The sequence below is a fragment of the Symphalangus syndactylus genome, chromosome 9 (genome assembly GCF_028878055.3).
Source record: "Symphalangus syndactylus isolate Jambi chromosome 9, NHGRI_mSymSyn1-v2.1_pri, whole genome shotgun sequence".
Lineage (NCBI taxonomy): Eukaryota > Metazoa > Chordata > Mammalia > Primates > Hylobatidae > Symphalangus > Symphalangus syndactylus.
The window spans coordinates 106,993,059-107,009,546 of NC_072431.2; the positions used below are offsets into that span (position 1 = coordinate 106,993,059).

Consider the following 16,488-nt stretch of genomic DNA (forward strand, 5'->3'; position numbering starts at 1 on the left):
ACTCTGTCATCCAGACTGGAGTGCAGTGGCACCATCTTGGCTCACTGCAACGTCCGCCTCCTAGGTTCAAGTGATTCTCCTGTCTCAGCCTCCCGAGTAGCTGGGATTACAGGTGCTTGCCACCACGCCCGGCTAATTTTTATATTTTTAGTAGAGACAGGGATTCACCATGGTGGCCAGGCTGGTCTTGAACTCGACCTCAAATGATCCACCCGTCTCGGCCTCCCAAACTGCTGGGATTACAGGCGTGAGCCACCGCGCCCGGCCCCAGCGTCCAATTTTCAAAGCCCCTCTGCTCAGCTTCCAGAGATCCCAAGAAACTCTTAAGTGGGAGTATCTCGTATCCGCACGATGCGACCGGTCACAAAACACGCGACCCGAGACACTGGAAGTGGAGGCTTCTCGATGGACCAAGCTGCGCGGTTTTCATACCGACCCGCGGCCAGGCTGTAAGATAGGTGGCCGGCCACAGACAATCACTGCCACCTTGGACAGGGACCCGTGAGCTGACGGCCATTAAGCTTCATAAACTGGTCCAAATCCAGCGGACCGCTACTGCCGGAAACGGAAAGTCCTCAAGGGCGGGTGTTGGAAGCGGAGCGGAAGCGGAAGGCGGGTACCGGAAACGGTGTTTGGTGGCGCCTGCCATGGCCGAAGCTGCGTCTGTCGCGGCTGAATCTCTCGCGGGCAGCAGGGCGCGCGCTGCACGCACAGTACTAGGTCAGGTGGTGCTCCCGGGTGAGGAGCTGCTCCTGCCGGAACAGGAGGACGCGGAAGGCCCTGGGGGTGCAGGGGAGCGACCGTTGAGCCTGAATGCTGGAGCGCGCCCGCGGATGCGCGTTGTATGCGGTCCGGGCCTTCGGCGCTGTGGGGACCGCCTGCTGGTCACCAAGTGCGGCCGCCTCCGTCACAAGGACCCCGGCAGTGGCAGCGGCGGCGGTGTTTACTGGGTGGACTCTCAGCAGAAGCGGGTGAGCTGGGACTCCGGAGGGGTGGTGCGGCAGTGAGAGTGGTAGCCCTGCTTTGAGAAGACCTCCCAAAAGAAGGGTTGGGACCCTGAGGCCCTCTTTCGTTCGGGCAAACCTAGAGCCACCGTAGTCGTGTGCCCACTTCTGCATGCCCTTTAGAGGGACCGTGAACAATAAGAACATAGCCTGAGAAGGGCAACCAGGAGAGAAAAACGTTTGGAGACCGTGAGTCATGATTATAGTCTTCAAAACCCCACAGCAGGCCTGCCCTTTGGAGTCTCAGAGGGCAGGACTAGGCTCAATGAGTGGATGTCATAGGGAGTTAATTTCTCCTAGAACAGGTAAGAATTTCGTATAGAAAAAATTGTCTATGGAATGGGCTTCCTTGGTTGTAAGGATTCCTTTGCCACTGGATTTATGCCACAAAGCTACGGACTTACTGGTTGGGGTGCCTCAGAGATAATGGGGTTTGGACTCAACAGACTGCCAGAAGCTGCACACCCGACACTTTATGATGTGATTTTGTTTTACCAAAAGTGGCATTTGATCAGATTTCTTTCTCTTTAATGACAATAACCACAAAGGACTTGTTGAAGGTATCTTCCAATGGTATCTTGTCATTTATGGCTGTTTTCTCATTCTATTTCCTTTTGTAGTATGTTCCAGTAAAAGGAGACCATGTGATTGGCATAGTGACAGCTAAATCTGGAGATATATTCAAAGTTGATGTTGGAGGGAGTGAGCCAGCTTCTTTGTCTTACTTGTCATTTGAAGGTGCAACTAAAAGAAACAGACCAAATGTGCAGGTAATTATGGGAGCCTTTGGTTTCCAAGTAAGAAACATCCATTCCCTAGAACACTCAAATATCCAGAAGGCTATCTGAATTGTCTCTAAAGCATGACCTAGATCTCTGAGCATGTATATAATTGCCCCAGGCTCCAAGAGTTTCTTCAGATGCTCCAGGATCAGAGCCACATAATTATTATTATTATTTTTTTACATTTACAATTTATTTTACATTGGCTACATTTGTTCTTGGGATGTTTCATTTCTACTGAGTTGAAAGGTTGTATCTGTCCTCGCCATTATTTGTTATGTCCATATCCTCTGGACAAGGATGTCTGCTGTAGGCTTAGAGGAGGGACAGGTGGTGCAAATTGACATTATCAACTATCCATCCATCCTGGCTGTAGGTCCTAGAAGCTGATAGAGGAGTAATATTGTTACCTCGGGTTTTCAATTTGAGCTTTTCAGGTAGCATAGCCACACCACCTTGTCTATCCAGCCCGAAATTTAGTGATTTCCTCGCCTCTTCTCATTCACTTCTCATGCAAATTTAGTTGCTTAATCCTATTTTGATCCTATTTGATTCTGTCTCTGATCTTTGGCATGTCCGTCCCTTTATCTCCACTTCGAAAGTTCAGGCTTCAGCTCCCTCTTGACTGGTCTCAGTCACTTCTTCATTAATCCCTGCCTCCACGCTTTTACCTCACTATCCAGGGTTTTGAGAGCTGACATCCTCACACGGTCACTTTCTCGAAAAGAAAAAACAAGATTCTCCAAAATCTACAGAATTCCTTGGCATTACACTCCAGGTGTCTTTCCTCATCCCTAATTATATCCTTCATACAGCCATACTCAAGTCACACCAAACGCCATTAAACTCAATTTCCTGCCCTTATTTGCACATGCCGTTCCCTCTGTCTTGATTGCACCATCCCTTCGCACCCTATGGAACACATTCTCATCCTTTGAGACCTAGGCTAAACATGACCACCTCTGTAAAGCCATCTCCAGTTGTCACTTTTCTCATATCTTTGCTCTAGCACTTACTGGATTTAGCCTCGACTGAGGTTTGTTTATATGTACCTCCCCACTGCCCTCCAAGACCAAATGCTTCTGAAAAGCAGAGAATGTTTTTTTCCTTTCTAGTTTACATAGTCACCAACAAACAGTAGGTACTTAATACGTTTTGTGCAGTGAACAGAATGAGTTCAGTCTCCATTTCCTCAGCTTCATCCCTTTGAAGTTTAGCTCTATGAGGTTTTTAAGTAAATCTTGCAGGGAGAAGTGTCAGTGAATTATTGTTTGGTTTTGCTTTGAATGATTGCATGCCAGAGTTCGTTCCTTTCTCTGTAAATCTGTAATTCTCTAGGGTAGTGCCACCTAATATAACTTTCTACAGTGATGCTGTTTTTTATCTGCACTAATTAGTATGGTAGCCACCAGCTGTTGAGCACTTGAAATGTGGCTAATGCAACTCAGGAAATTAATTTAAATATCTAATTTTAATTTAAATGTAAGTTTAAACAATTGGCTATCTACCATATTGGACAGTGCAATATAGAGGTGTTCTCTGGCCTTGAGATGGCTCCTCATCTGTGATTTCCTAGTTGGTGAAAGGGAATGATACGTGTGTTCCTTTTTTTCCCAAGACTCAACTCCAAAGTGACTGTGGGAATCCTATAGTGCAGTCATTCCCTTAGCCGCAGAACTGTAGGTGGCTGCCATTGATGCCTGTGAGAAAGAACCAATAGTAGCACCTGTAGTTTGCTGAAAGGTAATGAACTGGTTTTTAATATCATTGTAGGTTGGAGATCTCATCTATGGCCAATTTGTGGTTGCTAATAAAGACATGGAACCAGAGATGGTCTGTATTGACAGCTGTGGACGAGCCAATGGAATGGGTGTCATTGGACAGGATGGTCTGCTTTTTAAAGTGACTCTGGGCTTAATTAGAAAGTAAGTCCTGATGTCTGCTGGCTTGCCTGCCTTTTATAATTATACATTCTTGGAAAGTTGGTTAATCTTCAGGATTCAGATTCTTTGTAACATTTGAATTTCTCCTCAAAGTTAGAAATCAGTATGCATTTTAACACATTTGGAAACTCATGAAGTTAATCCTATCTTCTTGGAAACATCAAATTCAGATGTGTTTGACTGTGTAGTTTCTGGTGGGCTAATACTTCATGCTTTAAGCCCTTACTCTGTATTCATGTCTTCCCTCCCAGGCCTGCTGCTTATTTGACTCAGCCCAAATGTGAAAACTGGCCTTTCCCCTGTTCTGAGTCACTTGAATACAGATGCAGTCTGCAGTTGTACAAAATTATCAATTTTTTCTAATTGGGGGGGTCACACACAGCTTAGATTGTGATGTTCAAGGTTATGTAGACATTCACAGAAGGCTTCTGACACTTGGTCCTGGTAAGTTTAATAGTTCACACTGAGGCAGATTCTCTTTTTGGTGTTTAGAATTTTACCCACCCAAAGCTGTGCCATATTCAGGGGCTTTACTCCTAGAACCAGTGAAGTTCAGAGCTATCTTGTATGCCTCTCCTTGCTACATATCCTAAAGATCTGGAGAATTAAGTTTGGACATCAGAGAAGCATGTTATTAACCAAGCAGCACCCTTATGGTTTGAAAGAGCCAATGTTCCTCTCCAAGTACTGAATTTACCACGAAAATAATATGGCCAGGAAAATAAAAGTGTCTTTTAGCACTGTAGATAAAAAAAGTTACGATTCCCAGTCTAGAATTAAAGTGCTCTGACAATCTAGGGGAATGACTTTTACAAAGTTGGTAACCTAGGGAGTTTGATTTCTTTGTAAGGGATAGCCCCTCTGTAATCTCTAGTATACCTTTGAACAGTGTAGTTTCTTCTTGGAAGAAAGGAGGCAGCAAATGTCATGTGCCTTGTTCTTGTTGAATAGCTATGGAGAACTGCTCACAAAAGGAATCACATTCTAAAGGAGAGTCCGGACACACCTTTGCCACTTCATTAAATTTCATTTTCTTTTCTCTTCCCACCAGGCTATTAGCTCCAGATTGTGAAATCATACAGGAAGTGGGAAAACTCTATCCACTGGAGATAGTATTTGGAATGAATGGAAGAATATGGGTTAAGGCAAAAACCATCCAGCAGACTTTAATTTTGGCAAACATTTTAGAAGCTTGTGAACACATGACGTCAGATCAAAGAAAACAGATCTTCTCCAGATTGGCAGAAAGTTGATACAGGTGGACTTTTTTACAGGTCAGTTGAGGCAAAAAAATATGGGTTTTTTTGGGTGAACCTCCCCCATTTAAATACTCAGAAGATAAGGTGTGAATGTACGTATTATCTTATTAGAGTCCTAAAGTATTTTTATAAGTTACTGGTTTTCACCCATGCTTTCGTGGGAGAGAAAATCATTGCAAAATCTTTTTTGTTTGGTACAATAAAGTTTACTAAACAGTATTAGGGTTTATTTGGAGTTAACTCCCTTAGTAATTGCCACAGCTTCCATAATTAACTGGAGGTCAGCAGTAAAATAATTTTCTGATTATAACAGTAAGCCAGGTTCACCAGAGGAAATGTAGAGTACATAAGTATAAAGCAGCAAAGAAATGTCACCTGTAGTCCCATTATTCAGCAGGTGAGTATGTAACGAAATACCGTGTTTTTCATTTACCAAGTATTGTGTTTTGCATGGATTAAACTCCTTTATTCTTACTAACTGCAGAAGACACTTATCCTCATAATTGAAACTGAGGCACAGAGTTTAACTTGGCCTGCATTCTCTATGTTCATCAAATTGAAATTATAGTTATAGCTTATATGCTACTTTGTAATATACTTTTGTCTACTTCAAACAGCATGATACATTTCACAACTTCCATTAAAAATTCATTAGTCACATATTTCATGTTACATATTTTTGATATAGTTTTATCATTATATAAATTAACACTATGAGGATTTCTGAATCCCAATCTGGCCAAGTCTTATTTTGCTAAAATCATTTCCTAGGAGCTAAGCATAGAAAACTCTTCTATGCTATTTAGTATATTAACTAAAACCTTTAGAGGTTTTAAAAAAAAAAAAAAAAACTGCCAGGTGATCCACATCAGTGATTCTTGGTTTCTAGACATCTGAGAATATGTGAGATACAGAACCCCTGAAGCCTATCCATAGAAAGTCCTTTTTGGATCAAAGAGATTCTAGAAGTCATTGTTTATCTATTTGTTGATAAAGACCAAGGAGCTTTGTGTGTTTCTAATGATGTTTTTTTTCTAAGGACTGGACTTTTTATTTCAATAGCTTTTAGGGGAACAAGTGGTTTTGGATTACATGGATGAATTGTATAGTGGTGAAGTCTGAAATTTTGGTGTACCAGTCACCTGAGTACTATATGTTGTACCCAGTATGTAGTTTTTTATCCTTCTCCGTTCTGGGTCTCCAGTGTCTGTTACACCACTGTGTGCTTACCTGTAGCTTAGCTCCCACTTACAAGTGGGAACATTTGGTATTTGGTTTTCCATTCCTGAGTTACTTCACTAAGAATAATAGCTTCCAATACTATCCAAGTTGCTGCAAAAGACGTTTTTTATGGCTGAGTAATATTCCACAGGATATATATATACTTTATCCATTCATTGGTTGATAGGTACTTAGGTTGGTCCCATATCATCTTTTATTATGAACTGTCTAGCCAGTTTTTAAATAGAAAGGCACTGATATAATTAGGTGAACGCAGTTCCTTAGGAATTAAATTGTGAAGGGGAGGGGACAGAGCAGAGAAGTAATCTATTGGTTGAGGTATTGAATATATTTCCCGAATTTCCTAGCTGCTTAACTAGCAAGTTAACCCAAACTGTCAAGAGTAACTGAAGCAAATATGTCCAACTGGGACATAAGGAACATGAGATTTGTGTAATAAGTAGGTTATCTAACATGATCATGTGTCTAACACTTTCTAGCTATTTTCAAGACAGACTTTTATCAATACTGTGTTTGCTTTACAATTTAATCTGTTACAAATACATATGAAGAATCTAGTTGGTACCAGGTTCAGGGAGGATAGAAAGATAGGTACACAGATTTGTTCTGTTAGGATCCTACTATTAGGAAGGATTAGAAAGAGAAGCCCTCTGTGCCCATACTCTGCAAGGGAGAACAGGGTAAGAGCCACAGGAGGGAACAAAATGCTATGGGGACTCAGTAGGGATAGGTCAGAACAGGCTGGATCCTGCAAAGCTTATTCCAAGCTGGGCAGCAACGAGCATGATCAGACAAGGCTGGAGAAAGTCATACAATTTTATGATGCCAGTTTGGTGAATATTAAACTCTTGATATAACCATTTAAACAATTTTAAGACGTCTCTCACAAATAGATGTACAAAAGTTGAATTAGCACATCCAAAGCCATGTGGTTTTGAGGCTAATTCCTTGTTACATAAATTTTTTTTCTTTTTCTTCAGAGTCTTGCTTTGTCGCCCAGGCTGGAGTGCAGTGGCACGATCTCGGCTCACTGCAACCTCCGCCTCCTGGGTTCAAGCGATTCTCCTGCCTCAGCCTCCCGAGTAGCTGAGACTACAGGCATGCACCACCATGCCCAGCTAATTTTTGTATTTTTAGTAGAGACGGGGTTTCAATGTGATCCACCCGCCTCAGCCTCCCAAAGTGCTGGGATTACAGGCATGAGCGACTGCACCCACCACATTAACTTTTTATTAACATATCTGAGCACTTCCTGTGAGCCAGGCACTATGGGAGATTAAAAAGCATTAAATTGTGGTCCCTGACATTAGCTTATTGTGAAGCTCTGAGACGATGTCGTGCAAAGACATGTGCCTATGTGCCACTGCCATCCTCTGCCCTGCTCTTTGGTCAAGGTACCTCCAAGCACCTCACTCCTGCAGCTGCATATTTTTTTTTTTTTTTTTTTTTTTTTTTTTTTTTTTTTTTTTTTTTTTTGAGATGGAGTCTTGCTCTTGTCACCCAGGCTGGAGTGCACTGGTGAAATCTCAGCTCACTGCAGCCATCACCTCCTGAGTTCAAGTGATTCTCCCACCTCAGGCTCCCAAGTAGCTGGGACTACAGGTGTGCACCACCACACCTGGCTAGTTTTTGTATTTTCAGTAGAGAAGGGTTTCACCATGTTGGCCAGGCTGGTTGTGAACTCCTGACCTCAGGTGATCTGCCCACTTCAGTCTACCAAAGTGTTGGCATTACGGCGTGAGCACCTGGCCACGCAGCTGCAATCTTAGGCCCATCATTCCACTGAGTTCCGAAGAACATAGCCTTTTCCTGAAGAAACTCCTTTCTTCAACGCTTCAGGCCAGTTGTGAGTCTCTAAGTAAGTGGACAGGATATCAAACACTGTTAGAGAGTAAACAGAAAACACAGTGACCACAGAGGAAAAAAAGAACGAGTAAATGAAAAGGATGTTCTGTAATATTTCATTCAACAAACCTATTCTGCACCATATGTGGTACACTTAGATCTTGCGGGGAGAGAGGCAAGGACACAGGCTCTGACTGCTCTCAAGGACCTCAGCCTACCCTGAAAGATACAGGCCTGTGAATGGACAGGGTGCAACAGAGAGGAACACAGTAAAATGGGAACACAAAAGGGCTCTGCCATGGCCTGGAATGGGGAAGGGCCGAGATGCTCCTGAACTGAAACCTGAAGATCAAACAGGAATTCAGTGGTCAGTGAGAGATTAAAAGCTGGGCATTCTAGATGAAGGGGACAATTTTTTTTTTTTTTGAGGTAGAGTTGCACTCTCGTTGCTCAGGCTGGAGTGCAATGGCACAATCTCTGCGCCTCCCAGGTTCAAGCAGTTGTTCTTCCTCAGCCTCCAGATTAGCTGGGATTACAGGCACCCGCCACCACGCCCCACTAATTTTTGTATTTTTAGTAGAGATGGAGTTTCTCCATGTTGGTCAGGCTGGTCTCGACCTCAGGTGATCCCACCCACCTCAGCCTCCCAAAGTGCTGGGATTACAGGCGTGAGCCACTGCGCCCAGCTTTTTTTTTTTGTTTTTGAGACAGAGTATCACTCTGTCACCCAGGCTGGAATGCAGTGGTGTGATCTCGGCTCACTGCAACCTCCACCTCCCAGGTTCAAGCAGTTCTCATGCCTCAGCCTCTGGAGTAACTAGGATTACAGGTGTGCACCATGACGCCTGACTGATTTTTGTATTTTAGTAGGGATGGGGTTTCACCATGTTGGCCAGGCTGGTTTTGAACTCCTAACCTCAGGTGATCCGCCCACCTCGGCCTCCCAAAGTGCTAGGATTACAGGTGTGAGCCACCACGCCTGGCCAAGGGGACAATTTCAACTCTCTTTCACATAGTTGGTGACAAGGAAGAAAACAAAGAATGCCTCTTAGTGGCCAGAATGCATATCATGACGTACATGCAATAAAATCCACACACATTAGTCACAGAGGAGACTGACTCAAAGGCCACTTAAACACAATGCAAAGCAGCAGCACCAGAACTCACACACCCTGGATGGGGGCTATGTAAGAAGTACCTTGATTGATGGCCAGTATCTCTGAATGATAGTTTTTCCCATTCTGGTTTCTGACCATGTATTCCTGGATTGGCAAGCGTGCGGTCTTGACAGAGTATTCCCGGGCCTTTTGAAATGTCACCTTCTGTAAATATACAGTTAAATATTTTTCTTATAAAAATTATACATGAGTATATTCTCAATGTAATACATACAGCATTAAAAATAAGTAGCCTATTGTGGAATGGAAGAAACTGCAGATAATGAGTTAACTGTCGTCTCAAGAGCTTATGTGACAATATCTTACTTTTGGGGGGCTCACTTATCCACAGTCCACTCACTACCACTTAGAACCAAGAGGGAAATAAGCAAAAGAGGCACATCTGCAGCTACAGTAGGCATCAAAAGGCCCAAGCAGTCTAATCAATCAGAGCACATTCTGAGCCCTAACTCAGTAAGACCCAATTCTGGATGTCTGGAAGTTCCAAGCTCATTGCCAAAAGGCAGCATCAAATTACAGGAAAAGGTAGACAAGATTCAAGACAGGTGCACCACTGCAACAAGTGGCATTAAGGTGTGAAAAGAGAGAGCCCAATTAAAAGAAAGGGGCCAGGTGAAGTGCCTCACACAACACTTTGAGGCCAAGGCCAGAGGACTGCTTGAGCCCAGGAGTTCAAGACCAGCCTGAGCAACATAGGGAGACCCTGTCTCTACAAATAACAAAAAAAAATTAACAGGGTGTGCTGGTGTGTGCCTGTAGTCCCAGCTACTCTGGAGGCTGAAGTTGGATGATCACTTGAGCCTGGGGCATATATCAAAGGCTGCAATGAGCTGTGACTGCCCCACTGCACTCCAGCCTGGGTGACAGAGGAGACCTGTCTCAAAAATAAAAATAAAAGGAAGGGCTCTGAAAACTGCTAAAAGAAGTCCATCAACTTGAGGCCATTTAGTGTCGGAGTACAGAAACTGATGTCCCTTTATAAGATATGTTCCTCAGTCATGAAGTCCCTCAGACTGAGTCATGACTCAGTCAAATTACATTTGCTGCCTTGTAAGAAGCACAAGAAAGATTTTCTACCTAAGACTTCAGGATTAAAGAGGAAGGTTCAGATTACTGGGATAATTAACATGCCAAGGCTTGGAAGGGGTCTCAATAATGTTAACTATATCACTCTAACCACCCATTCATTGTTTGTTCTCTATGACTTCTCCAAGAGGCCATGTGGCCACTCAATGGACAGCTCTTGTGACAGGGAGTTCATGCATCCTGGGACAACCCACTCCAACTTTGATAGTACCAGCTGATAAGAAATTCTTCTTGATCTTGAGCAAAATTCTGTTTTCTCTGAGACTTCCACTCATTCATCCTAGGTCTATTCCCCCAAAGCCAGACCATGCAAGTAAGATGGCCCTTCCAAAAGATGGCCAATTCAGAAACTTGAAGGCAGTGATCATGCCCCTAGGAATCCTCTGGTCTCCAGATTGTAGCCTCAGTTCTGTCAACTCTTCTTTGACTATGACTTAGTTTCAAAGTCGCTTCATCACTCAGGGCAAGTTCTTCTGAACTTGTTCTAAGCTAGTCAGTATCATTTTGTTTATGGTCCCATAACTGACTGGCCATCATGAGTGTGGTCTAACCAGGTGGAATAGTGTGAAGCAGACCTAGTACCTTTTCGGTGCTGACACCTGCCTCTCACTCACATGAAACAAAATTTTAGATAGAACTTCCAAAAATGTTTTAAGTGATGCAAGATAAGGACTTATTTGAAAGGATAAAACTCCTTTGCATATATGAGCTATGATACGTTTGTTTTGTAAAAAGTCTTATTCCTTTATAATCACTTTGAAGTAGAGTACAGAATTCAAAATTAGTAGGATATTTGGGTGTTGCCCTAGAAGAGCTTACAATTTAGTTTATGTTCTTTGCACAATGATTCATAATAAAATGACTCTCCTTGAAGAAATGTTGTTCTTAGCTTATTTCTGTGAAGAAGCCAAACTCCAATAACAACCAAAAAGTTCTAAACATCTCACAAATCTTCCACTTATTTTTCAGTTTAAATTTTGGACAGATAATATGTTAAAACTGCACATCTGTACGTCATGCACTGCTCACTGACCCTCTGAATTTAACTGCCTCAAAAAAGGGACTGTCGGCCAGGCACTGTGGCTCACGCCTGCAATCTCAGCACTTTGGGAGGTTGAGGCAGGTGAGTAACTTGAGCCCAGGAGTTTGACACCAGCATGGGCCATATGGTGAAACCCCAACTCAACAAAAAATTAGCTGGGCATGGTAGCGCCCACCTGTGGTCCCAGCTACTTGGGAAGCTGAGGTAGGGGGATCAATTGACCCTGGGAGGTTGAGGCTGTAGTGAGCTGTGATTGTGCTACTGCCCTCCAGCATGGGCAGCAGAGCAAGGACCTGTCTCAAAAAAAAAAAAAAAAAAAGGAGGGGGGTCTGTCACCCTGCTGCAGATAAGACTAATAAACTTTTAATTATTATTATTTTTTAGAGACAGGGTCTTACTGTGTTGCATAACCCACGCTGCAGTGCAGTGGTGTCACCACAGTTCTCTGCAGCCTCTAACTCCTGGGTTCAAGTAGGCCTCCAGCCCTCCAAACTTTTTTTGTGTGTGAGACAGAGTCTCGCTCTGTCACCAGGCTGGACTACAGTGGCGCGATTTCAGCTCACTGCAACCTCCACCTCCCCGGTTCAAGAGATTCTCCTGCCTCAGCCACCCGAGTAGCTGGGACTACAGGCACACACCACCACACCCAGCTAATTTTTATATTTTTAGTAGACACAGGGTTTCACCATGTTGGCCAGGATGGTACCGATCTCTTTACCTTGTGATCTGCCTGACTTGGCTTCCCAAAGGGCTGGGATTATAGGCGTGAGCCACCACGCCCGGCCCTAACTTTTTACTTTGAAATATTTCAAACCTAAGAAAAGTTCAAAGCAATAATACAATCAATATTCATTCCTGTGTTCTAGACTCACCAGTTGTTAATATTTTGCTTTTTCTCTCTGTGTATATAAATACATATTTTGGGCTGGACAAGGTGGTTCATGCCTGTAATCCCAGTGTTTTGGGAGGCTGAGGCAGAAGGATTGCTTGAGGCCTGGAGTTCAAGACCAGCCTGAGCAACATCAGGATACTTCGTGTCTAACAAAAATACAGAAAAAAAAAAAATTTAGCTGGCCATGGTAGCATGTGCCTATAGTCCTAGGTACTCAGGAGGCTGAGGCGCAAGGATTGCTTGAGACTAGAAGTTCAAGGTTGCAGCGAGCTAGGATTGCACCACCTCACTCAGCCTGGATGACAGAACAAGACCTTGTCTCAATAAAAAATAATTTGCCAAACCATTTCAAAGTAAGCTACAGACATCACAATACTTCACTAAATACTTAAGCATGCATCTAAGAACAATGACATTCTCCTACCTTACCACAATACCATTTTCACTTCAAAGAAACTCTTAAATCTGTAATTTCACTTAATACACAATCTACATTAAAATCTCCTCAACTTTCCCCAAACTGTCTTTTATAAAGCTTTCCTCTCAATACAGAATTCAAACAAGGCTCACCTACTGCATTTGGCTATTATGGTTTTTTAACCTTTTTTTCTTTTCCTAATTGTTTTGTAGAGATAGGGTCTCAATGTGTTGCCCAGGCTGGTCTCAAACTCCTGGGCTCCAGTGATCCTCCTGCCTTGGCCTCCCTAAGTGCTGGGATGACAGACATGAGCCACTGTACCTGGACAAACCTCTTTTAATCTATAACAGCCTCCTGCCTCAGTTAAGTCCAGTCCAGTTGTTTTGCAGAATGTCCCACATTCTGATTTGTCTGTTTCCTCACAATTAAATTCAGCTTAAACATTTTCTGGGCCAGGTGAGAGGGCTCACGCCTATAATCCCAGCACTCTGGGAGGCTGAGGTAGGAGGATTGCTTGAGTCCAGGAATTCGAGGCTGGACACAGTGAGACCCTGTCTCTACAAAAAATTTTAAAAACAAGGCTGGGCACAGTGGCTCACACCTGTAATCCCCGCAATTTGGGAGGCTGAGGCAGGAGGATTGCTAGAGTCCAGAAGTTTGAGACCAGCCTGAGCAACAAAGTGAGACCCTGTCTCTATAAAAAAATTTTAAAACTAGGCCAGGCACAGTGACTCATGCCTGTAATCCCAGTACTTTGGGAGGCTGACGTGAGTAGATTGCTTGAGTCCAGGAGTTCAAGACTAGTCTGGGACACATGGCGAGACTCTGTCTCTACAAAAAAATATAAAAATTAGCTAGGCATGATGGCACACACCTGTAGTCTCAGCTACCCAGGAGGCTGAGGCAGGCGGTTCGAACGAGCCCATGAGATTGCAGCTGCAGTGAGCCATGATCGCAGCACTGCACTCCAGCCTGGGCAACAGAGTGAGACCATGTCTCAAAAACAAAATTAAATTAAAAACTAGCTAGCTGTGGTGGCATGGGCCTGTAGTCCTAGCTACTCAGAAGGCTGAGGTGGTGGGAGGATTGCTTGAGCCCAGGAGTTTGAGGTTGCAGCAACAGAGCAAGGCCCTGCTTCAAAAGAAAAAAAGAAAAAACATTTCCTGTCAAGAATACTTCACCTCAGGAGGCAGAGATTGTACCTGTATGGGTGATACTAAGTTTGATCAAGTTTGGATAAGATGGTGACCACGAGAATGCTTTACTGTAATGGTAAATCTTTGCCTTTGTTACCTGTAGGGTGATACTTTGAGACCATGTAAATAGCCAGTTCCTCCACAACCTTTCTTTCAGTTGTCTGAGTCAACAATTGTATTAGGAGTGACAAAATGATTTTCTAATTCTATTATGCATTCCTTATTAGCTGGCATTCTTCTGTAAGTAGCCCCTTGCTCGTTTTTTAGATGATCACTATGGAGTCATGGAACACTAATATTTTTACAATAAATTCAATTAATTAACCTATCATCTGTGTTAAATATATGTACATCTCATACATATGAGAACATAGAACACATCTAACCTATATGTAAAATATACTCACAAACACATACTTTGTGATCATATAATGTCTCAAGAAGGATACACAAGAAAACTTGACATCGGTTGCCTCAGGGGAGGCGAATTGGGAGACAAAGTTAGGAAAGAGACTTATTTTTCACTCTACTCTTTTATATTTATATGTTAATCTTTAACTTTTATTAAACTTATCTACATAATATGTTAATTAGTAAATATAAACAATTATCTTAAATAGCTATATAACAAACATTGCAAAATTCTAGTGACACCGCAATTATTCCTCTAAAAACTCCAACAAAAAAATCTGGATAATCCTAGGAGTTTGAGGTTTTGGGCTAAGACTATTTCAGCAGAGAGATCCAACCTTAGAAGGAGCAAACTACTCCCTCAAAGAACAAACAGCGAGTAAGAATGTTGAGTTGATGCTTACTTGGTCAATATCAGAGTTATCCTTGCAGAACTGAAGAGAGAAGCTCAACAATGGCTAGGCTATGTAATTACCAAACAGTGCCCAGTCCAGTTCCCGACTCTTGATTTCTCTGACATTGCTCATGAGGAGAGAGGGAACTTCACCGGCCAGAGGGCCAACCTGGTAGGGATGGGCTCTTTCTTCCTGTTCCCTCTGAGTTCTTAGACCCTCTAGATGAGATTATGATAGGGCACATGCCTCTAAAAGTAAGCACTGCTTTTTAAAATACAGATGTTGGGACTGAAATGTATACTTACCTTCTGAATGCTTTCATCCACAAGCCCACCGAGGATGTAAACTTTGTTTAGATCAACATCTTCAAGAGCTAATGAAAAAACGAAGGCCAATGAGATCAAATGTTTTATAATTTCTAAATCCAAAGAAAGCAAAATGAAAGAATTATTAACAATAAAAGTAGAAATTCAGTAGAAAACAAAAAGAAACTTGCTCAATAAAACCAAAAGCTAATTTTCTAAAATGGCCAACAAAACAAACTTGGCATAGCTCATCACGAAAAAGGGTAGCAGACCCAAATCAACATTAGATTCAGAAAGGAAACAAAATTAAAACTGCAGAAGAATGAGAAATAATTAGATGAGAATACTATGATCAACTGAATACCAATACATTTGAAAATTATGTGAAATGAATGATTTTCTAGGAAAAAATAGATCTAACATTGATCCAAGAAGGGCTAGTGGGGTAGCAGACCAAGGACACTGGGAAAGACTGGCAGGCAGTACACAAGGCCCAGATGAGGATGGAAACCCTAAGTCTGTGCAGCTGTGAGCCACGGTAAGACACATCAAAGCATCCAGCGAGGCCCCTGCCCGTAAGAAGAACACAGCTCATGTGCATTACTTTTTTTTGGGGGGGGTGTGGGGAGGGGTGTCCTTCTTGAGGGGCTTTAATAAATTCTGCCACAGGGAAGAATGAAACACAGGAACAATGGGCTATATGAATCCATGCATTCAACTACATACCGTGTTCTGAGTCAGGAGTCAGGTACACAAGGGTTTCCAGAGGAAATAAACTAAAGCAGTCTTCTTCTGTTATGTCTAACTGGAAAATGCAAACAGTCCAATGTTAAAACAGCTCACGGCTGGGTGGGGTGGCTCACATCTGTAATCCCAGCACTTTGGGAGGCTGAGGTGGAAGGATCACTTGAGCTCAGAAGTTCGAGACCAGCCTGGGCAACATGGTGAAACCCAGTCTCTACTAAAAATACAAAAAAGTTAGCCAGGCATGGTGGCATGTGCCTGCAGTCCCAGCTATAATACTTAGGAGTCTGAGGTGGGAGGATGGCTTGAGCCCAGGAGGCGGAGGTTGCAGACAGCCAAGATCATGCCACTGCACTCCAGCCTGTCTAAAAAAAAAAAAAAAACGCTCAAAATTCAACGACTAGTTACTGGACTTCAAGTTTCTATCAGGCACGGCTCTAGGTTTATCAAGGAACTGCATGTGTGACAGCTTGACAGCTTCTTCTCAGAAAGTACCTAGTTAGGAGGGAAAGTAGACACATTCGAACCTATGAAATGAGACAGCGATATGGGGTTCTGACAGGTACGGGGAGCATGCTCCAGGACTACAGATGAGGGAGTAACATCGGGATGACCTTCTGGGGAAGGAAATGCTGGAACTGGGTTTCTGAAAGGAGATTTTTTTTTTTTTTTTTTTTTTAAAGACAGAGTCTGGCTCTGTCACCCAGGCTGGAGTGCCATGGCATAATCTAGGCTCACTGCAACCT

The 16,488-nt window shown here is 43.0% G+C and overlaps 2 protein-coding genes across 10 annotated transcripts in view; one reads left to right on the forward strand and one right to left on the reverse strand.

Annotated features, from left to right (window-relative positions):
* EXOSC3 (exosome component 3) lies at positions 1-11,221 on the forward strand. Of its 2 annotated transcripts, XM_063609033.1 has the most exons (4): positions 1-971; positions 1,625-1,774; positions 3,560-3,711; positions 4,781-11,221. In XM_063609033.1, the coding sequence occupies exons 1-4, from the start codon at positions 648-650 to the stop codon at positions 4,980-4,982; spliced, it is 828 nt and encodes a 275-aa protein (XP_063465103.1). In that variant the 5' UTR covers positions 1-647; the 3' UTR covers positions 4,983-11,221. The 2 variants fall into 2 exon arrangements, with proteins under 2 accessions (XP_063465103.1, XP_055149631.1); XM_055293656.2 differs by lacking the exon at positions 3,560-3,711 and having other exon boundaries at positions 566-971; positions 4,781-5,650.
* TRMT10B (tRNA methyltransferase 10B) overlaps positions 4,870-16,488 on the reverse strand; it is a 25,059-nt gene continuing 13,440 nt past the window's right edge. For 3 of the 8 annotated variants that reach the window (XM_055293650.2, XM_063609028.1, XM_055293649.2), the window contains 4 exons: positions 15,725-15,803; positions 14,999-15,066; positions 9,274-9,397; positions 4,870-8,084 (listed from right to left, as the gene is read on the reverse strand). In XM_055293650.2, the coding sequence (XP_055149625.1) occupies positions 8,005-8,084; positions 9,274-9,397; positions 14,999-15,066; positions 15,725-15,803 (351 nt within the window). In that variant the 3' untranslated portion in view covers positions 4,870-8,004. Of the gene's footprint in view, positions 8,112-8,204; positions 8,295-9,273; positions 9,398-12,241; positions 12,420-14,998; positions 15,067-15,724; positions 15,804-16,488 lie in introns of those variants that run through there. The other 5 variants (XM_063609027.1, XM_063609026.1, XR_010113557.1 and 2 more) reach the window with 4 other exon arrangements.

What these genes read in the sequence shown, in the direction of transcription:
- EXOSC3 (XM_063609033.1), top strand. Translation starts at nt 648, where the DNA reads ATGGCCGAAGCTGCGTCTGTCGCGGCTGAATCTCTCGCGGGCAGCAGG. An exon ending in GAAACAGACCAAATGTGCAG is followed by an intron (nt 1,775 to 3,559) that starts GTAATTATGGGA and finishes ATATCATTGTAG; the next exon opens with GTTGGAGATCTCATCTATGG. An exon ending in ACTCTGGGCTTAATTAGAAA is followed by an intron (nt 3,712 to 4,780) that starts GTAAGTCCTGAT and finishes TCTTCCCACCAG; the next exon opens with GCTATTAGCTCCAGATTGTG.